Source organism: Ptychodera flava, chromosome 5 (assembly GCF_041260155.1).
Source record: "Ptychodera flava strain L36383 chromosome 5, AS_Pfla_20210202, whole genome shotgun sequence".
NCBI classification, from domain to species: domain Eukaryota; kingdom Metazoa; phylum Hemichordata; class Enteropneusta; family Ptychoderidae; genus Ptychodera; species Ptychodera flava.
Genome location: NC_091932.1, coordinates 23,434,210 through 23,457,988, shown reverse-complemented (window position 1 = coordinate 23,457,988; position 23,779 = coordinate 23,434,210). Strand labels below are relative to the sequence as shown.

The window sequence follows — 23,779 nt, the reverse complement described above, 5'->3', positions numbered from 1 at the left end:
TACTTGGAAGTAAAGCAAAAATTATCACAGTTTCATGATGCGAACGTGGCTAGAATTTAACAAAGGATTTAATTACCATTCTTACAAGTTTTGAAATATTGGCAGCTACCAGATTAGACTAAAAAGCACGCCACAAAAAATGATACACTATGTGCGGGCATGCGCAATTAACAACTTCCGGGAGACCAAAAACTGTCTCATTTCAAAATGGCGGTTTGCCGGTATCTGCGTCTTACTACGTGCTGCGTCTAGTCAAGTCACGTGAGACGCAGTGATCAGCGAATGCATGAGCGAGCAGAAATTTTCCTAATCTCGCGCTGGCTTTGTGTACGAATGGAATGTTTGCGGATAGCAATCGATGTAGTTCAGAAATGCACGCGATTGCTCCATATTTGGGCACCGGGCCGGGGCGTGACACATAAAAAAATACACGGATGTGAGGGCGCTTTCCACATACCTTTACACAGGCACGTATACGGAGGTATATGATAAAGTTAAATTTATCAAGCGATTTTTTCCCGAAAGGATAAGTCATTATACAAGGACCTGCTGATTTACAAAAGCATCTGTTCGCCTGAGCTGCAACACTTTATTCTATTGCAGGTTATGTACTAGATTTTTTCACTTGAGTAATGGACTCTTTCCATAGATTGAGTGTTAAATATCATGTCATCTTGCGGGACCGACTAAAGATGTGTCTTGTGGCGTGTTTGGGGCCCAACAAGATTGGGGCAAGATTATGCCTATGTTGGTGGATTGTTTATTGGACTGCTAATTGGTCACCCATTCTGCACATGCACCCCACTTCATATGTTTTACAATTATGAGCAAGTTAATCATTCTAAGCAAAATGCTTTGTGCGAAAGCTAATTAGTCATCGGTTTTGATGTATTGTACAATTACATATTTATGTCAAGTATAAAACAGGTTAATCATTTAAGGTTCACGTCTTGTGCTCCACTTTATTTGTCAGCAATTTTATGGCCTGCATGATGTATTACATTGTTGACACAGTTGGAATTAAGTTTGAACAATATGATATATTAATTGTTCAAATAGCTACAAAAAGTATTAAGGCTGCGTTCACAAATAACGGGGAACGGGGGGGGGGGGCTGGAGGAATCGCGATTGAAATCTCCTTTTAGACCCCCCACGATACCCTGAAAAATTTTCAAGCCCCCATGTCTGTATGATTAAGATCCACGCAAAGAAAATAAACATGTATTGGACAGTAGTGCTCGCAGATGTTCAACACTGCCTGTTGTTAGCCGTTTGTAGAGCCATATTCCTAAGGCAAGTTCTTAAATTGATTCGTTTTTAAGGTAATATGCACCTCGAAAGTGAAAGACTTAAACTTTCGCTCTAACTTTCCTCAAGGAATCTTTCAATCATTCATTTTCAAAATCAAGAATAAAAATAGGGGTCACCGTGCCAATTTTTGGTACTAGAGAAAGAAATAACCCAAGATTTACCGATATTAGAAATTCAAAATGGCCGCCATCCCTGTGTTAACTCTATGGCGAAAAATAAAAATTTTCGAATTTCAAAAAACTAAGCCGTAAAAAGTTTTCTTTCACCAAGAGGTTTAAAATGAACCCCCACATGTGGTATATCAGAAGAGAACTGTAAAAGTTTTAGAGTCCGAATGTTTGTCCCCGAGGTGCGTTCTACCTTAAACACATCAGAGGACTTTTTATTATTTATCAGCCAAAGCCGACTTCAATTAATCCAACTCTATCTGGCCAGGTCAGTTGCACCTGCTGAATTGCACAAAAATGACGTTCATGGGAGAGTATGCAAATTGGTAATTCCTGGCTACATTAGATGCTACTAATAAGTTTTACAAAATTTGCAATACTGTAAGGTTTAAATATTCCATCAGATAAACGTTTTTATCTCTGAAATTTTTGGTGTAATAGTGCATGGTAAAATTAAAAATAATTCCATGTAGTAACACATTTTTTCGTTTCAATTCGTGTCTTTACTGTACAAAGTTTTTCTTTTGATGAGTTATTTTACGATGAGAATGTGAACATTTTGAAAATCCAGCATTGTAACCCCCATCTCTGTTCTTAAAAATATTTAAAATTTGATTATTCTCATATGCCACAATTCAAAAATTCCTGATAATTTTCAAGTCTCCTGGTCTTCCATGCATTGCTTTCCGGCCTGATCTTGTGTACAAGTATGTTTCACTCTCTTGAGCGTCACACGAACCGAACTCTTCTTCAGCTACTCCATAGTCAGAGCTATCTCTGTCACTGCCGGTATGCATGCAGTGATAGTGACACTGCCCGTAGGCAGTAGCAGGGCAGTAGCTATATTACCTTTGATAACTTTGACAATATTTTTGTTCAGTTTATACAACTGCATTCTTGTTCGACTTCCAACAGCGTGTTGAAGTGTCCAGTATTCAGCTTGCCAACACAGCCTGTGAATATGTACCCCGAATTTGTATCATAGACAAATGACTTTCAGTCTGGACTCGAATTCAATTATCAACCAATATTTACATAGGCAGGTTTTTGTCGACAAACTGAATATTGTGTGTTTCAGTATGCTGTAGGGAGACAGCAAAAACTGTATTTGATATACTGCATAGAAATATTTAAAAAAGTATCAACAGTTGCAGCTTCTGCCCCAATACTATAGGCCTACTTGTTTGATTGTTTTCTTACGAAAATTTATATATTTTTAGAACTTCTCGAGACAAAAATAATGCGACATTTTCTAGGTCTTGTTTAATTATTTCTAACATTAGAAAAATTAGATGACATTAAAATGTATTAAATTGTCATTCAATTACCCACCAAACCTTGGAATCGTAAAAAAGGGAAGCAAACAGTTTTCAGCCCCCTGTAGGCAGAGCAAAACTCTCAAGTCCTCCCCTCTACAACTCCTAATATTTGGAATCCCTGTGAATTACTCCAGCCCCCTAACGGTCTTTTATGAATGCAGCCTAAGTGCCGTATAGCTGATGATGAAAGTTTCAATATTCCAAATTACGCTTAGCAAAAGTGAATTGCAAACATTTAAGGTTCCAAGACAAGAAATTGACCTTTTTAAGCTAACAAATTCTCTAGTAGTTAATAAGCTCAGAACCCCAGTAAATTATATATTTTCGGAAAGCCTAAATACGGAGAACATTTTGGTTTCGTTCTAGCTAAATGTTTTCTCTAACCCCGCATTAATCTTTCATGCTATAGTTGAGAAGCCCGTTGTAGCACTGGTAAAGCAGTTCAAGTTTTAACAACGGCCGGCGTGAGCTTTAGATCGTCCAATCAGAACGATGAATTGGCGTGACGGACACTCTGATAAGATATAATTCTGGATTAGGCCAAAAAAGATCGTTGCTGATCACCGCTTGGCTCATTTCAGAACCTGCGCGTCATATCCTTTTTGGAGGGTTACATACTCATCAGTAAAGCTATGCTTGATATCCCTGTTTGCATGTCCAAAAATGCTAAAAGAAAACGGAAGTACTGTGCAGCCAGTGATAAAAGACAATAAGTGTTACATCAATAGTGCTAAACCAGCATTGTCAGGAATAAAAGAAAGAAAGCGAAAAAAAGAAAAGAAGAAGGAAAACCGCGTCTCCGCATCACTGTTCTTATGCTGAATGTCAAGGACCAGAAACATTTTTTGTCTGCTTACTTTCATGCATTGGAACTTTAAAGTGCGCGTGCTCTATAGTAAATTTTAAAAATATCTTTGTAATGCTTTCAATGTAAACATTTTTCAAGTCAATGCTTGTACAATCATTGAAGCTTTCATGTTTCATTTTTTATCAATGACCCTACTTCGACTTTTCAATTTTTTACTGCTTGAGACACACACGTATATACAGACACACAGAAGACAAAAAGCGTCTGTTCACTAAACATAAGGTATAACTTTCTTGTGGGGAAAAGCGGTGAAAGTGAAGAATAAAATGTGGAAACGTGGATTATGTTTCGAGGTTTGATTAAAAATCTAACAGTTTAAAAGTAAACTCAGAACATTGTTTCCTAGTTTTACTAATTATTCGTATAGTAATACTGGTCATTGATATGATATCAAGAGGTAATATTCTCTCCGTCTCATCGAACCCTGTAAAGAAAATGGAGATTAAGCCAAATATATGCAAATTCATAAGTATTTCGTTTGTCACTTCTTAAAATTTCAGACTACCTCGTTTAAGTCGAAGGGGACATCCAATGGACCCTTTTATGGACACCTCGACATATATCCCTTATGTTCACAGTGTGGATTGACTACAAAATATTAAGACTAAGACAAAGTATATTGCAGTCACGTGAAGTACAATAGCAATTATAGTGAAGGTCTAATGCAACAACGGTTTAAAAATACAAAAGGAAAGGGAGAATATACTTTTGCTCACTATAACAGCAAGATTATCTTCTTTCGTTGCATAGTCTCATAATATTGACAGAACATTTTGCCCAAGACTGAGTTCCGAAAAGGGAAAATTGGTTCGAAGTAGCAAGGTTAACGTTTATGCAAAGTACCTTTCAAGTGGTGAATTATAGGACCTTTTGGCTATCACTCGTTACTCGAAAGCAAAATTGCATGTGAAATTGTCTTGTACATACAAACTTCAACAAAGTCTGTCACTGTAAATCTGATACCGGGATTGAGTCAATAATAATTTTCCCGCTGGTATCTATCGAAGAGACCGGGATATCCCATCATGATGTAATCTAACTGACATCAATTGCGCTTCTAGGGCGACGAAAATTGCCATATGACAGCGAGCAAAACTGTCCGTTAAACTTTACATGGTTACATGGTTATGAACGTTTAGTAGAGCTTTTTGGCGGAAGGAAGATAAGATCCGGATAAGATCAAGCCATGACAGAGTCATTAGAACAAACGTTGCTAACAATCGACTACAGTGCCTGAGTTACTGAAAGTATTACCATGCTAATTTTACTTTTATCTGTCTGTTTTTAAGTGAATAAGACAGTGGGCCTTTGTTTTGATGGCATCACGCTACCGCGAAAGGACTCTTGAATCCATCCTTTTTTTTAATTTGCTGCCGCCAAAGTGACCCGATACTCACAATGTATATCAATACCTGATGTCCGAGTGCTGCTGGTGATCCCACGCTGAGAACAACATCTCCTGCTTATGAACGTTTAGTGTTTCTCCATTTTCATGAAGATCCCTTTCTGTCAAAAAATCAGCCCTTATTTTCTTTCCACGTTGTGTTTGTTCTGTTTGAAATTAGAAACAACTGACACGGATATAGGATTTTGCACTCAGACTGAATGTTTGCTTTTGTATGCACGTGCTCATTGACAGTTATTGATGTTGGTATTATACACGCCCTCATTTTGTAAATTATTTGTGTACTACTAAGTGGCCAGTTACCCGAGGCAACCCGACGAACAAATTTACAGACAACGCAGACAGGCGACGCGACTGGTGCAGCACAAGCTAGGCGTAGTCTTTTGTGTAGAGTTATGCTACGTTTCGAAGTTTTGATGCGTAGACTACGTATCAGAATGTCGGAACATAGCATAACTCTACACTAAAGTCTACCCAGTTCACCTACGCCTGTGTGGTGTAATTACACGTAGACTTGGTTCAAGTCGGTAAATTGTTAAAAAATAGAATCATTTTTAGTAGTTTTTCCTGTATCTTTCCCATTTCATACAAATCTTTTGGAATTTGGTATCCCAGGCCAGCTATTGAACGCGTTACCTTTGAGTCTGCGCAGTAATGAGTTACTTTCTGTCGGATTCATGTGATTCCGGGAGAAACTCCCCTGTATAGCGTTCACGCCAGTCATGCATTTCATATGAAAACAGAACACAAAACATCGCGTTCACCCTACTCAAACATTTGCAAATCACAGACTTGAACCAAGTCTAAGTTACACGTCGAGATAACTCGTTCGACAAGTCATCGCGGGTGTCCCAGTAAAACAGGTGCTGCGGACGCGTCGACAGCCAACAAATGGGGAAGGAGGAGGCTTGCAGTGTGGGTTTGATAACAGCACATAATCACATAAAATGTATCCTATACCAGGCACACGACCTGTTGCAAATTTCCCACAGGCCACCACAGTATCGGTAGCGTTGAGATGATGTTTCCTCACTAGCTAGTTTATAACAGTCTGCGGCACAAAGCCTCTTAATATGTATTGTCCCATGCCACCTTGAGTACTGATTAATTTTTAGTGTTTGGCAGCTCAAAGGTGGTTCTTTGTCGTTGCCGTCTGTAATGGTACGGAGCAACGGAAAATGTCCTTTCAACAACTGTGCACATCAGATTTACTAAACTCATGAAACTAGCCTTGCAGGGTTTTTCACAAGATGTACATGTGCTAAGCTTAATTTTTATTTTTTTTTCTCTGCTTTTGTCCATGGTTTTCGAAAGGGCGTGATTCCGCATCGTTAATACTGGTGATCTTAGTGATACTTTCTTTTTAAAAAGTTTAAAGCCTGCAATTAGAAAGATACCAGAGAATACTCGGAAAATAGAAAACTAGAATAAATAAAGATTTGTGACCTTGCTTTCTTAAAAATCGAAACCAAACTTTTCGCAACAGTGAGGCATCGCCGCTAACTTTTCCAAGTCCATGATAAAGATGCACGAAGACAGATTGAAATATTTGCAGTGGTGCAGCTACGAATCATACGAAATCTCGCTCCTGTAAAGTTTTCAAAGACACATCGTATATCATGTATGCTTGCGTGGATACTTCTTGTTCTAACCAACCTGTTTGATGGCACAGCACAAATACGACAATGGATGAAATGCCCGGTATCTGACAATGTGTGTACGTTCCATGCATCAAGTGTGGTGGAGCGGAAAGCGATGGGACTAACTTAACTGAGATTTTTGCACACATGTCAGAGTGCCGCACGCTGTACATACCTATGTCAGAGGTTAACTATACATAACATTGATGCCCTCAACGTAAGAGTAAATTACTCATACTCTCACTCATTCACTCACTTGACATAGACCCGTATTAAAATAACACCTGAGCCGCTTAATCAATAGCTAAAACATTCCTCCGTGTAGGTCATCGAAAGAAATGTACTTGCAGCTACAGCAAAATTAAACAATAAGCCATTATGGCGTGAATTACTGTCGTATTTCTATAATTATGAAAGCGGTATTAATTCATTTTCTAAAATTTCAACGCTTCTCGACAAATTAGCGTCCTTGGGCGCATTTCCTTCCTCTTCGGACTATATCACTAGTGGCGCCACCTCGAATACACCCAAAGGAGACAATCGATATTTTACAATGGACAGAATACGGCTAGATTTCAATCGGATTCGAGCTCACAACATACGGCATCTAGTCACTTAGCGTAGAGGCAGCAGACAGAAACAGGCTCAGCCCATAGTGTCATATAAGAGGATACCGACTCAATCTCTCAAAAAAACATCAGAAAGACAGCGAAAGCGAATACCACAACTGCATGATGTCAACTGACAAAGGGAAAATAACTCTCCCAATTGACATCGGGTTAGGTGTTTATCCTCATCTGAATACGACTACAAGTATACAAGTGACAACCACCACCTCGAGGAACACAATAGACATGATTGCGGTTTTGTGTGTGTGTGCGCGTGTGTCTATCATCCCCTTGTAGGTTTATAACATTCGACGACAAACAATGAATTAAATTGAAACGGCCCAATGTACAGACAAAATAAACAAGTTTATGATCAATAATTGCAGTCATGGTTACGAGCAGAGGGCAATCCTGTATGAACACTGATTTTTGCATCATGCTAGCTACATGTATGGTTGATCTGTTGCAATTGTCTTTATATTATACCATGACGTTTTGATTCATGCAAGGGCTTGGACGTATCACACCCTGATTGTGTTAGAGGTACTCACAAGTTGCCCTCGTTTGAATTCAATGTTTGTTGAAGAAAGTTATGTGTAACATTGACAAAAACTAATCGAAATGTCATGGAAACCTTGCAATGAGTTTGCATCTACATGGGATTTTGTCAGAGAATCTGTTGAGAATGCAGACTTTTCGAAAAGCCAAAATATACAAACCTTAAATCATTTTGAACTAAAAGGGTCTATGAGAGCTATTTGTACAATGAAAGACAGAGCTAGCATTTCACAGGGGAGATAAAGACTAAATTCAATCATTGCTAAACGAGGAAAACTATAAATGTAAAAGAAACTGTGACAAAGTCTAAAAAGTTATTTTCTGCCAGGGAATTATTAATACATGTTTTGGACACGTAAAGAAGAATTTCAGAGAAACCTGTGTTGCACCATCTCACACAGGTGTCTATAAACTCAGAATTAATAGATCTATCTTAACAGAGAATCATTAGGAGGTCAACCATATGGATGAAATTTGAACTCATTGTAGTTAACTCCTTTTACACGTAAATAACAAAACCAACTACCATCATAATACTGGTGTTCACATTATGGATGAAGACTGAATGGTATTTTCAGGCCACTTCTGATACCGATTGAATTTCAGTGGGTTTTTTTCAGCATATAGCTGACACATTTCTGTTGATATTTTTATAACTTTAACATTCAATGTCGTATATTTTGTCTGCAATTGATATAGTTTGTTGCAACGAATCTCTTCTCATTAAATTTAAGCAGACTTCTTTTTTTATCTTTTCGTGTTCTTTGTCAACTCTAGCAATTGTAGCAGAATTTGAATCACTGAAAACTACTTTGACACACACTGTAATGTCACCGAAAGATGAACCGTTAACAGTCCGTGGGCTACTTGAAGTTTACGTGCCTAATGGTATACATAGATACACTTGATCTTTCGGGACTGTCTGCATTATTGAATTTGGGCCAAACAAGAATTGGGCAAGATTAGGAGTTTCCGATGAAAGTGGATTCTTTGTTGAATTGTTAACTGGTTTCGTACTCCACTTCATGTATTCCACAGTAGTGAGCCAGTTAATCATTTCTCTTTGTTTTTTACTGTATGTTTAAATGTTTGTTATTGTGCATTATGTTATGTGCCTTGTTGTTTTTTATTTTTCAATTTTTAATGCGTGGTGGGGCAGTTATAGAGGTGCTCGTCACCTGTTTGTCTCAACCTTTCAGGCGGCCATTATATTCTAATGTCTACTTTCACTCCTGGTGAGTTCGTTGTTTGTCTTTGTGTTTTCTTTGTCTTTGTATGCCAGTGATGAAGTTTAATAAATAAATAAATAAATAAAAAAATAAATAATAAATAAAATAAAACAAAGTATACTAGGTCATCAGTCGAAGACCTAGAGTTTCTAGAATAGCATATATTCGCATGGTTTGAGTAAGTTTTCCTGTAATAGGCTATTTTCTAATGTCCTAAGCATACACCTGCGCAACCTGCGATGTGACACAGTTAAATCTATCTAGCGATTTTTCCGAAAGGATAAGTCATTATACAAGGACCTGTTGAGTACAAAAGCCACTGTTCGCATGAGCTGCAGTATCTTGTTCTTTTGCAGGTTATGTACTAGATTTTGTTTTACTTGAGTAATGGACTCTTTTCATAGATTGAGTTTTAAATATCATGTCATCTTGCGGGACCAACTAAAGATGTTTGGCGTGGCGTGTTTTGGGCCAAACAAGAATTGGGCAAGATTAAGGAGTTTCCGATGAAAGTGAATTCTTTGTTAAACTGTTAACTGGTTTCGTACTCCACTTCATGTATTCCACAGTAGTGAGCAAGTTAATCATTCTAAGCAAAATGACTTGTGTGAAAGCTAATTAGTCATCTGTTTTGATGTATTTTACAATTACAACTTTATCATAATCGTAAAACAGGTTAATTATTTTAAGTATACACGCTTTGTGCTCCACTTTATTTGTCACCAATTTTATGGCCTGCATGATATATTACATAGTTTACACAATTGGAACTAATTTTGGACAATAGGCTCTATTAATCGTTCAAGTATTTATAAAAATGTTAAGTGCCCTGTAGCTGAAAGATTCCATATTACAACTTACCCATAAAAACAAATGAATTGCAAACATTTACGAAAATGAGCTTTCATTTGCTGATTAAACCTACAATACTACAATATCCAATTAGTTCCAATCGTGTTAGTCAATCATTAAACGGTCACCGATTGTGTGGCCAAGTTTACCATGACATGAGTTTAGTTTGTTTTATGTTCATCAGTGTTCACACAGCTGGCCAGCACACTGTAGTGAGGTGGGGCCAGGTGTTGTGGCGTTTGCAGAGGACAAATGGTATTTAAACGGTCAAAAACATTAATATTGTAAGTTATTATTTTATATGGGTCCGCTACTGTCATAAAGTACTACAAGAGGTAAAGCCGCGACTATATTTGTACACCTCCAGGGTGTACTCCAAATATTTTCGAACGGAGTGTACCAATCGAGTAAACATTTCTTTATGTAGACTTAAAAATTGACCCATAACTAGCGATTTCTCATCAAAATCATATCTTCAATTAAAGATTTCAACAGCAAGCCTTATCAAACCATTATTCAAAAATAATAAAATTTGCAAATCGAACAGAGTTAAAAAGAGTAGCTAGGTTTAGAGGTCAGAAATCGATAGTATTCTGTTGACTTTCATTCTACCGGCTCGACCTACAGAGCTACAACACAGCTAATGACATCTATGTTTCAGAACTGATCACTGTATGGTACGTATAAGCAGGTCAGAACCATTTAACGGTAAAAACACGAATCGCTCACATCGATGAATATATTAAGCGAATTTACAATCTTTTATCATCAAATAAACTATTTGATCCTTTCTAGCAAAATGCTATGAAGGTACCATTCTTTACCTCCCTTTGTAAGTAAAACCACTTAACTTTGAGATGTCAAAAAAGAATATGTTGTTTTGCTCTGTTCAACTCACTCCGTTACGATATATTAGCAATGCACTGTACCTGTTCAGAGATCTGTTGCAATGCATATTCCTCATCATTTCTATTAATCACCTATTTTCCTGCTAAATAAACGTTTTCTGTAACCTCGCATTAATCTTTCATGCTAGTTGAGAAGGCAACTGTAGCACTGGTAAAACAGTACTAACAACGAAAGCGTGAACTCTCGATCGTCCAATCAGAATGATGAATTGGCGTGACCGACACGCTGATATGATATAATGCTGGATTGATAACTGAAGAAACTTTGTAAGTGTCTCTTTTATGTATTTGAACTTCGAAGTTTTCTGTAGCACTATTTCAAAATGTCTTTGTAATGCTTTCAATGTATCCATATTTCAAGTGAATATTTGTACCATTATTAGAGCTTCAAGTTACATTTTCTTGGGCTACAATGTTCAGTCATGGAAAGCGATGTAATGAAGTCAGACTCATGAAAAATAAGGGCTGACAGTCGATTGCAAAGTGATCAAATCCTACATAAGAAATGCAATTTCTTATAACAGACAGTCCTTATCTACCAGTACGTCGAGTAGACACCATGGGCATTGGACAAATCGGAACTAGGTGTCTTCTCAACAGACATACGATAAAAAATAAGTCTATTTGTTGACGCATAACTGTGCCAAGAGGCATATGCACTGAATTCGCTGCAAAATGGGAAAGTGACATGTCGTACACGTCAATAAACCGAATTCCAAGTCCGTGAAATATTTTTCTGGACATGTTATTCATATCGAATAAAATCCAGTCACTGCTGTGGATATACGACATACTAGTACGGTGTCCTCTAGGATGGGAGCTCTTCAGAACGATGCTGATATCCGGGCATCGAACTTTGAGACGAAGAAGTGCCTGCCGGACGTGCAGAAGTCTTTCCACGTACGACGCTGTCGTCCACGATGCAAAGTGATAAGTCAGGCTGAGAACGACGACAGAGTTGCATTGTTTCTCTGAAATATCATCGATTATATCGCTTTCGAATTTTTGTGACCAGAAGTGCACTTCCACACTTCCGATCAATATTGCGTGAAATATAAAAGTAGCGCTGATGTTATGTGACGGAATCTCTAGGTTTCGATGAAATCGATCTCCTTTTACGGGCTGACCCAGGATTTTACCGAAAAGGTCGTGCCACTGACGCAATGTCGAATCGCCGAGAAAGTAAACCGACTTCCCGCTAAGACACGTACGTATTTCATCCGGCGACCAATGACGTGCTTTGCATACACGTGACGTCCACGTGGTGTCGTTCTCCCAGAAACCGTCTGAAGATGATGCCACCGGAAGATCCGCTCCACACGACGACAGAACGTCTTCTGCGATGTGGCTTGAGTAGTGCCCTGTTAGCACGATCAAACGATATTCTGCATGAGTAATATGTACTGAAGTTTGCTCTAAGAAATTGGGACGTCTCTCATATTTACAAAATCGTCCAACATGCTTCAGTTCGATTCAATCCGTAATAATAATAAACCACGAACATTAAGACATTATTTCATGTAAAATTTATCGTTGTCTTGACTATATATCACTACCATCAAACTACTGGTAGAACTACTGTTTCGTTCAATGATTGAAGTCGTAGAACCCGCCTTCGGGTGATAGCAAGCAAACGATTTGGAAACATTCCGCAAACTTATCATGTTTATAGTTTTATAAGTTAGCTGATGTTAGGCCTATAACAACTTGACCCAACGTTTTATTGTTTTTGGCTTTGATGCTTTGATACTTTTCATTAACTGCTGCAATCTTCCATGTTTTTTAACCGTTGACATTTTCAAGGTTTTAGTAAGTTTACGATGGATATAGGGCAACTTTGATTGAACTTTTAATGCAGCTTCCATGTTTGTTTAAATGCTGTGGGAGGAATTTAGACGAGATTTAACTTGAATTTTTGTCCTGAATCGATTTTCATCATCGAGGGGCCACAACTTTATCGGACACTCTCGTTTAAGATGTAGTAAAAGAGAAGTAACCTCGTACATATATAGACAGATATCTGATGATGCTTTAGATATTTTATGGTGAAATGTCAAAGAGTCATTGAAGTTTTGGTAACACTGCTTACCTTTTATTGTGATCTGTAATGGATCACGGGAGAGAGACTGGACAAGGTATTCACTATTTGTAAGAAATTGACAAAGAAAAGCGACACTTAATAGTATTTCGTGTAAGTTCGAAAACCTATTTTGTCCATTGAGTTATCATAGGGATTGGGGCAATTTTGATTTTCAAATATCAGAAATTAAAGTGTTTGGTAATTGTTTCTCTTACTTTTCACGGTGCACCCTGATTTTTATTGTCGATTTGGCACGAAAATTACATTGAAGAAAAATTTGAGCACAATTTTATGTCGGACACTTTCGAGTTATTCCTTACCTTAGGATGAATGCAACAATATCAGATCCACTGTTACCGAGAGCTCACACTATATAACATGTGTATTTAAATTTCGACATTATACACATGCTCGAACTATGTCATCGGTATAGCTTGACCCAAATAGACCTTCTTTAATTTCACGAGATATAAGTAAGTAAATTGTAGCCACAGTCTCACCTCTGAAAAAACACTTCTTTCTCTGGAGGCAGGTAAGTTTTGGCATATGAATCCAAGGTTTCTGCTTGAGATCGTGTAATTGCTAATTGCTGGCAGGTAAGAAATTTCGGTTTTTCACAAAGGAACACGGTGTTACCGAGAGATTTCTCATTGGCGTATTCGCACTTGTTCTTCCAGAAATTACCTTCCGACACATAACACTTGCGTTCTTCGGTGTAGGTACCGTTTCCGAAACGGCCAAGCCAGTCGATTTTGCGTTCGATGTTTCTGAAGACTTTTCGAATCCACAGTACTGCTTCACGGGGATGTACCAATTGCACGCTTATACTTGCTGATCCTGACCACCCTGCGTAGAAGTAGACGCTGTAAGTACCGTTGCCGTGATCTGTCACCTTTCCCGCGGTCGACTTTCTTAGCTGTACGTCTGACATCACCGCGAAGAAGAAATCGCCACCTATGGCCCGCTTTCGTCCTTTTTGATCATAAGTCTGAATTTCCACGTGGATGTTTTCCCCTTGGTGGATATTTTGGTGTTCGGTAGATTCGCTTCCATACAAAAGAAATCTACGACAAGACATGAAATTAAATTAACGATGTCAAAACAAATCATTATAGTTTTATCATGATAATAAATAATTTTTAAAGTCAGTGCCCCTTTTATTTGTTTATTTTTGAAGCCTGTTATTAGTTGTAGTGTGATTTGTATAGTGCTTTCATGAATCTTGTTAGACCCAAAAGAAGATTATATCCATATTGACAAGCACATGTAGGTGTCTCTGTACAAGGGTTATCCTTTACCATGAATAAATGAGTCAGAAGATGTACGAGTTTCGAATAGTGTTGTGACTATTTTTTTCGGACAGTCGTTCGAACACATTTGAAAATGCGGAACATGCGTGGAGAAACATTTAAATGCGGATAAATATTGGTTGTTGTAAGGTTTGCAACATAAAACCGAATTTCGAGTCATCTCTACAACAGTTACTGACGGTAGTCGGCATGTAGACAATAGAAAAATAATGCTTCGCGGAAATTACAACACCCGCAATCAGTTACGTGACCATTCTTGATCGTTTATCGTTGTCTAAAAGTTACAAATGAAGAAATTCAAAACTGCCAATATTGTTTTAAGAGTTCTTGTAAAATTATGTGAAGGCTTTAATTGTTATGGACACATTACTTGTTCATCAAATAAGATTGACTGCTAATGGTATATTGACCACTGTGAAACGTTAAAAGTCCCGTTATAGCCATAGAACAACTGAAGTATACATTTTTGCAACTATGAATTGTATATCACACAATGATCATTCATCGATCATCTATTTTAATTGCAGAAAAAATTAACAACTAAATAAAGACGCCATTGAAGGGGCTTATACACTTTGTAATGACTATCAAAACAGTGAAAAGCTCTTAAAAATAAACTTCTTGTCATACTTGGAAGTTTTGGGTGATGTCATTCCCAGAGACCCTTGCTTTGACGTAAATGGCTGCTGATTTTGATTTTCCCCACTCTGCGCATGTGTGGAGTTGTCGAGTGGCTTGATGCAGAATTCTCTCGCTAACTGATCAGCAGCTGGCCGGTAAATCTTTCCTAACCATGTGTCCATATTCTGACGGTGCTGGATGGTGTAAACGGATGAGTTGGTCACCAGAGTAAAGGCTGTTTGAAGAAGCGGTGGTGTGTTGTAAACTTTCTGCAATATATTCAAACGATACAAGAAATAACCCTTTCATTACACAGACACCGTGATTCAGAATATATATATATATATATATATATATATATATATATATATATATATATATATATATATATATATATATATATCCGACGCAAAGACAGGTGTTAATGCAACAATGGAAAGGAATTCGTGAATAAGGATGACAGTTAAAAGGACAGAGGGGTTTCGGTGTTCAAGCCAACTGGATACATTGTATATATATATATATATATATATATATATATATATATATATATATATATATATATATATATTATATATATATATATATATATATATATATAAGCCTGTGAGAAAAAATGAACAGTTTTTTCCAATACAAGACTGGGGACATTTGTATATTCATAGACGTTTGGTTATTGATGAAAATGTACTTGATAAGAATAGTGTGGTTACAAGTGCATATGGCTATAAAAATTTGATATTGGAATTACACTAACATTTTGATGCAGTGTACATTGTAGTCTATGAGGAAACAATGTAGGATATTTTTCCAATATAAAACTAGTTAATTCTATGTATTTATAGACACATAATAATTGATATTAATGACTTGATTAGACTAGGGTGGTTAGAACTGCGTGTGTGTGCAAGAAATTTAATTTTGGAATTTCACCGAAATGTTTATTCACTATGCATTGTAGTTGAAACTATGAATATGTTTTCCAATACAAAACTAGCTAAATCTGTGCATTTATTAATGTTTGACATTTGGTTTTAATGTACCTGATGAGAATATGGTTTTTAAAAGCATATGTGAACAATAAATGTGGTGTCGGAATTTCATCCAAATGATTATTTCTAAAGGTTAAAAAGTATTCTTTTAAAGGTCACAGGTCAAATGAGAAATTATATTTCAATTTATATCTTGCTGATACGCACTGTGACACGCAGGGAGAGGGTCACTGTTTTTTCGCATGAAAAGGTTGCAGAGGAATAGCCAATTAAGATGGCTGAAAGGCTATTTATGCACCAATTCTTTTCTCAGAGTTAATGAAAGTTTCAAGTGTTAGAATCAAGATATTTAGTTCAAATTTTCAGGATAACTCCCTCAGTTAATACTTTCTCCAAAAAATATGAAAATTGTATATTTGCAGCCATGATTTTGAAATATGACACCAGTAAATATTAAAATTTAATTTTTCATATTTTTTTTACATATTTGAAGTTAATAATAATTGGATAGTATTAATATTACCAAATTAGTTGTAAATATGTTGACACCATTTATTGTAAGATTTGTACGGCAGGATTTGTAAATAAAATTTGTTTTTATGATTTTACATCGGTTTACATATCAAAAAATTATTAAAAATTCTTTCAAATTTCAAAATGTGATTTTTCAAAAAGTACTTCAAATACAGGGAAAATTGTGCCATACAAATCTTATCTGTAACCTTGTTAATAGGCTGTAAAAATTCCATGTCCATATAGCATTTCAAAGGTTGGATTAAATTGGTATACAATTATTTAGGAAAACTGTTATTCTGTCAAAAATGTTGAAAACAAGCCATATTTGCACCCCTCTTTTGAAGTCACAGAGCAGTTGTTTTTGGTTAATCTCACTTTTGACACCTCTTTGACACTCAAAGAATCTAAAAATGCATTTACAATAGCAGTCACTCACTCTGAATGCCAGCACCGCCTTATGAAACTTTCCTGAAAAACAGCAAATAATGACTTTCCCTTTTCAAACATTTTATTAAAAGCTAGGGGACCTCTACCATAGTTAATACACTAAGGACTCCCCAACTTCTTCTTATTTGGTCAGTTTTTCAGAAGTTTTAATAGGCTATAACTCTGCAATGCCTTTGTGACCAAATGTCTAGTTTTTTTTATTCCACAGAGAATGTTGACTACTTTTATATTTTAATAGTTTTATTGAAGTTTATAACTGACGCTCTAGCCTTTCCAACCACCGCATTCACACGAAAAAGCGGTTACAGATTCAAAAATGCACGTTCGTGGTTGTGTTACAGAGTTCATTGACTTTGACGTCAATTCTGCATGAAGGTTAATTATCAGGTTCAGACAGGTTCAGACTTGTTAATTATGTGCGATGATTATACCTTAGGCGCCGTAAAATAAATTCTTTGTTTGTCGTCCGCGTGCGGGTAGGTTTTTGGACGAAATATGAAAAACAAACACAGATCGTATGCTCGAAAATTCGACGCGTTGTGTCCTTCCTTTGGCAATGTCGCAGCAATTTACTTAAATGTCGCAAAAACGCAAATGTCGTACGATCGTTTCGATACAAATCAGATTACCTATCGTAAACGGGTACATCAACCGCTGTACGTAAAGTACACACATGTGCACCTCCTGTTGTAGCGGACTGCAGTATACCGTAAGTGAAGATCGATCGACCGTTTCACAAGTTTATTTCTCCCTCAAAGTTTCCAAATCGGCGGAAGTGCGCGATATTGGCTTGGTCTCCATACAAGACGGATCGAAAACAATTCTTGACTGGTTTAGCTTCGAATAAGTAATGGAACTGAATTTCCATCAGCTTCTGCGCGATCCGCGATTGATCACGATATTGGATCTGCACTCGGGCAAGCAGTTACCGCCGGTGAAATGTTCGTTGTTGAATGCTCCAAATAGTGCGTACGCAGTGTAAAGTTGCTCTTACTTTGAACATTTTTTTGGTGCTAAAAACGATGTGGTCATTTTATAAGTCCGGATTAGAATTCAGTTTTCAAAAATAGCAATGGCCATTTGGCATTGCTGTGTGGACAAGCAGAATATTCAGCATTTTAGTATGCAATAGCGCTGATCACTTAACGTCATTTTTCTTTCATTAACATACAAAAATTTGTCCGCATTTTCGGCAAGAACGATGAAATTAAATCCTGCTAGTGTCATAATGCATACAGAAAATCACACTAATTCATATGAATTTATGGCTCAGACTACAAGTTGCAACAACGACCGCCATGCAGTAACACAATTTGTCCGATTTTCAGGCAGCCGTGTTCGAAGTCGCGCGCGCAGCTATATATAGTAACAAAACTGACACCGAGATCAGCGCTATTAGAATTCGGATAAAAGACTAGTTGATACACAAAATTCAGAATAAATAGCCTTTAAAGTTAGAGCTAATGGAGCATTTAACGCAACAGAAACAGGACTTGTATTTATTTGACACTTAAAAAGGAGGATTTGTACTCAAGGCTGTTATGATTTGCTCAGCTACCCACTCTTCTTTCTGCAAAAATTGTAATTGTATGGAAGAGATAGTAGTTTCACCTTTTACCAAGATGTTTAGCATTTGTTTTCTGAGTGACAACTATACTTTGTTATACTCAATAACTTTTGCAGTTTAATATGTGGAATTTTCAGGTTTTGCAAGAACACCTTTTTGTTGTAAGCTTACCCCAACATTTCGAAATTTATAGTGTTTCGTTGGTACTATATAGACTTTACTTCTCGGTAGACAAGCTTGACAGGTGCCGTCCAAGATACGCTTCTCCAATTGTCTAAATGCCCTGGACTGCTCTTTGGTCGTTGTGTCCTGCTGCCCTGTCTGTTGTATTTTTCTCTCTTGTCCTTTCCCGTATTATTTTAGAATGGGATTTTAAACTAAGTTTAAAGCTTGGTTTTGATCATATGATAGATATAAATTAAAGATAAAAATATACGTCCAATCGTAAACATCAATACAGGTCTCGATCTTAAATTTACATGTCATAATTAATATACAAATGTCACTTAGATACGTTGCAAAATTGAACCCATTACGTGAAATTCTTAGGTTCCTTCATTAGGTGTTAATTCAAAAATTTACATGTCATAATTAATATACAAATGTCACTTAGATACGTTGCAAAATTGAACCCATTACGTGAAATTCTTAGGTTCCTTCATTAGGTGTTAATTCAAATATATTTTGTTTTCTTCAAAACTTCGTAAACATCCTCGTAATACGTAAGTTGCATCTCTTTGTATTTGTCGCAAATATGTCTTTTATTCATATTTGAGATCTTGTTATTTTAATTAATAGTTTTATTGGCACCGTGACCTATGACCACCTAGTGCATAAATCTCCGTCAGAGACAATCTGTAGATCTTCATAACACAACCAGTTGATTACTATCATACTGTACATGTTGTACATTATGTACTGGTATAGTATTTATTGCCATTGCTTATTATGGAATTTTTGTTCAGACTCAGAGTCACCTAACTCTAAGTATGCTTGTTGTATTTACACAAGTATAACCTTTGTTACCTCGCATTGTTTTCAGCGTGCTAATGAAGAGCATAAGAATTAAGAAACACTGCATTGTAAATGTAACTTATGATTTTTTCATACTTGTGACCTATAAACCGATGGGAAAGTTAGAGTTTATGCGATTGATCTGTGTTGTGTTTTTTTTTCTGTGTTTGTTTTTTTGCTGGCTGGCTGGTAGGTTTTTCAAAAATCCAAGGACGGCAAACAAAGAATTTTATTTACACGGCCTTATGTGAGAAATCTAGCAAGTACATACTGTTTTGGTGTTTTGTGCGAAATCTAGCAAGTACATACTGTTGTGGTGTTTATGATCTTGGCCATTAATTACCTTGGCACCAAATACGTCAGGGAGAGACGTTGAATTACATTTGTATGTAAATAAGAATTGTACGCAATTGAATTGTATATACAAGGTGTCTTTACGAACACCAGCTCAGACGAAGGGAAAACATCTTGAAAGAAGGAACTATCTGGCAATATGTAGCATCCAATTATAAGAAATAAACGGTGTTATCTTTGAAGACTTGGAGTCTCTACGCTGTTTCTGTATCCCGATATCCTCTCGCATGGTGATTCCCCGAGGAAGATAATTGTCAATGGTAACAGTTGTTTGGAATTTATGCCATTATTTTTCTAATTATGTTTCTTTAAATGTCTTGCCTAAGTGTAAAAGTAAGTCAAATGACATTGAAGTCGCAATTATTTGGAAACTATACTGATCTGAATTTGTGCTTTGAGTTATAGCATACCTTTCAATCGATATTTACTTTGACTCATCACATGAGCAGTCCGCCAATAAATATAGGTTGAGACAAACTGCATGTATGTCTGCTCTTTGACTAGCTCCGGTGCAGATCGAAAAATAAAGGTAAGGTCAACATTGTGTTTACATTGTTAATCATGGCATCATTCCAGTAGTCAATTTAGCAAAATTGTTCGTGTGTGAGTTACTCCGCAGATAATTTACAACACATAATTCTCCTAATCAGGCTGAGGAGAGACCGGCGGGATGTTCTCGCTATAATAGTTCGCACTTGTCGCATATTTCTAAAATCTACTTAGAGGAATGTTGTTCGGCCGACTTTGCGAAAACAAAAAGACATCGCAACCATTTTCAAAAAAGATAGGAACTTGTGGTGACGTATTAAGTCTTCATGGCTTACTGTACACCATAGCGTTCCAGCGAATACCGTTTTTGATGCGGACTTCACAGAGCATCGGAAACTTGTGTTTAAGCTGGACTGTAACTCTGACAATTTTAACCCTTCTCTTATTGCTGGCCATATGCTTGATATTTCGCTTTATTTGTGGACCCTGTCTTCGCTGCCGACGACTGCCTTCGGTAGCCACGACATCCTTCCTGTCGGCAACTCGGCAGAAGACTGACGCATGGGCACTCCTCCGGATAGAATTAACGTTAACTACTTACGCTCGATACTCGGAATAATAAAAAAAGACTGCATGCGAACTGGCCTACATTTTTGTTAAAATCTAACACATTCCGGAGTATGATACCGTTTCAAACTTTTCATCAACTCAAAGACCACATTACACGGATTCAAATTTACCATTTCCAATTTAAGGGATAGACCCACCTTAACTTGGCGATTTCGGTAATTTTTTGTTTAATTAGGAAAAAACGTTGCTAACAATCGACCATTTAGTGTACCTGCCTGAGTTACTTATAGTATTACCATGCTAATTATATATTTCTATGTCGGTTTTTAAATGGTTTGGAACGGTGGGTCTTTGATTTGATATCATCACAATGCGTGTACGTAGCGTCCAACCAATTTATTAAAAATTGAAAATTGAAATCACCTTCAAAATGCAATTTTCATTTGAATGAAATAACAACCAATTTTTAATATTCGTTTTTGCAGACAAAATTTTTATTTTACCGATTTTTTGGTACGGTTTTCGCGGCCAATCAATTCCCAAAAATATTAAACAGCCTTTTGGCATAGAAAGCAACATTTGAAATGTTTCAAATCGAAAATTAATTTTCATTTTTATCTTCGTTGAAAAAAAAACGATTGACGGCCCGTTTTAAATAAAGCTTCTGCTATTTCATTATTAATGAAACATAATTCTGTTTCGCCTTCTTTATATTTTGAATCCGAAAAGCAATTTTCAGTAAACACAAATTAAGCTTTAATCAATTAATTCTGTTTCATTCATAAGATTTGAAGACACAAGTTCGGGTTTACTTTTATTGAATGTTCCTTGTTTCATATTTTGATTTTAATTCATTAAATTTTATTAAATGATGTTGCCATTCTCAACAAAGCATAAAATAATTTCAAGTCTTCAACTTTATTCATCTTAACATAACAAAAATGGTATTTCTTCCGATTTTTGTAAAATATAGGATGATTTTGACATTTTAAGGAGAACAAAAATGATGAGAATCGAAACTCGTTAATACTAAATCATGTACAACTAATTTAAAATGAATTCGTTGTTCATTTTGTTACTTGCGATAATTGAAAATTGAAAATGGTAAGTTTCAACCATTTTCATTTTTTTGAAAATGGTCGAAAAACGACTTACATGTTATTTCAATTTCTTTGCTGTTCCTGGCCCTCTACCGGCCAGTGGGCGAGCAGCGATGCGTGCGAGATTTCCGGCTTCCGTCAACGCAAGAACTTCCGTAAATTTAAAATGGAGTTGCCTTCCTTAGTCTCTGTATAGTTTATGCGGCAAATAGTTGTTTTTGAAGGTAAAACACACCGCGAGATAGCATGTACTTTGAAAGACTTGTTTCCTGATCATAATCTGTCAGGATTAAGCATAGTCTCTTGGTGGGCTATTCAGCTCTGTGACTATTCGACCCATAGACGAGTGTACAGAAACGAGAAACACCTCTGAGTGGCTAACTCTCTGAACTCTCTCAATAACGAATCTGGCTTCTCCTCCTCGAGGACGAAGATGACTTCATCACACAACCAAGCGGAGGGGATACAAAACAAGAGAGCGACTGATGAAGGAACCCCATTTTTGGTTCCGAAACACCGTTAAGACGAATCACTCAATCAACAAACCGGTTTACCGGGGACCCAGATCGCATGACTAGGGTCAAAGCACTATCGATTCACCGGTGTCTCGCCATGTATTCTACACAAAATAAATGCAATGATCCTTTTATTCACCACATCATAATACTAAACAATCTTGGTAGAGCCGATGTGTGGAGTAGTCCCACAGCGTAGCCAAAGCCGGACACTCTCGCCATACTCGTAGGGCTAATGTGTGGAGTTGCCCTCAATTTCCTTTATATCGTCTTCGGTGGCCAGTCTTCCGCAGCACATGCAGTAAGCGCGGGAACAAGTATGCGTTGCGGAAACCGGAAGTCTCGTACGCATTGATGCTGCTCACCCACTGGCCGGTAGAGGGCCGGGAACGGCAATTCAAATGAGTCGTCTTTGGACCATTTCCAAAAAATGAAAAAGGTTGAAACTTATAATTTTCAATTTTCAATTTCTAATTTTCGCAAAGTAAAATTGCAAATTCCTCTTAAATCGGTAAGACATGATTTTATTTCAAAGAGTTTCCTTTCTCTTCATTTTGTTCTTCATCAAATACGTACAATGTACCGTAATAAATTTTACGAATCTTGAAAATAGTACTATTTTTTATTTGAAGATTAGGTAATATTTTGATACTGGTAATGATTTTGTTTGTTTTGTTGAAAATGAAAACATCATTTTAGGATACAAATTATAATATGAAAACAAGCAACTTTCCTTATAAATAATCCAGAACACGTGATTTTGAAATTTTAAGAAATAAAATAGAATTAATAGATTAAATTTCATTTTGTTTTCACTGATAATTGCATTTTGGATTCAAAATATGAACAAGGCGAAACAGAGTTATGTTTCATTAATAACCAAATAATAGAAACTTTATTAAAATTGGTCTGTCAATTGGTATTTTCAATTAAGATGAATATGAAAAATAAAATTCTATTTCAATCATTTAAATAACGCTTTTTGTGCTAAAATGCATTTTGATATTTTTGAGAAATGATTGGCCACGAAAACCGTGCCAAAAATCGGTAAAATAAATATTTTGTCTGAAAAAACGAATATGAAAAATTGGTTGCTATTTCATTAAAATGAAAATAGCATTTTGAAGGTGATTTCAATTTTCAATTTTTAATAAATTGGTTGGACGCTACGTACACGCATTCATCACTCTACTGCAAAAGGACGCTGTAATCTTTATTACATGCCTCGAGGTGACTGCAAATCAGTGCATTGATTTAAATAGGAACAGCCGGGGTGTTAGCGGACTGGTGAACGATGTACTGACCGGTTTCCATGGTTACCCGGGCCAGTGAAGCCTTT

The 23,779-nt window shown here is 36.7% G+C and overlaps 2 protein-coding genes across 3 annotated transcripts in view; both read right to left on the bottom strand.

Annotated features, from left to right (window-relative positions):
- Positions 1-23,779, bottom strand: part of LOC139133310 (NXPE family member 4-like) — a 62,324-nt gene that overhangs the window by 22,699 nt on the left and 15,846 nt on the right. The window contains exon 1 of one of the 2 annotated variants that reach the window (XM_070699844.1): positions 5,078-5,216. The exons of the other annotated variant lie outside the window; for it this stretch is intronic. The gene's annotated coding sequence lies outside the window, so the exon portion shown is untranslated. Of the gene's footprint in view, positions 1-5,077; positions 5,217-23,779 lie in introns of those variants that run through there. 2 annotated transcript variants of the gene reach the window in all.
- LOC139133590 (NXPE family member 1-like) lies at positions 13,442-13,876 on the bottom strand. Its single transcript, XM_070700323.1, has one exon. The coding sequence runs from the start codon at positions 13,874-13,876 to the stop codon at positions 13,442-13,444; it is 435 nt and encodes a 144-aa protein (XP_070556424.1).

What these genes read in the sequence shown, in the direction of transcription:
- LOC139133590 (XM_070700323.1), bottom strand. Translation starts at nt 13,876, where the DNA reads ATGTCAGACGTACAGCTAAGAAAGTCGACCGCGGGAAAGGTGACAGAT.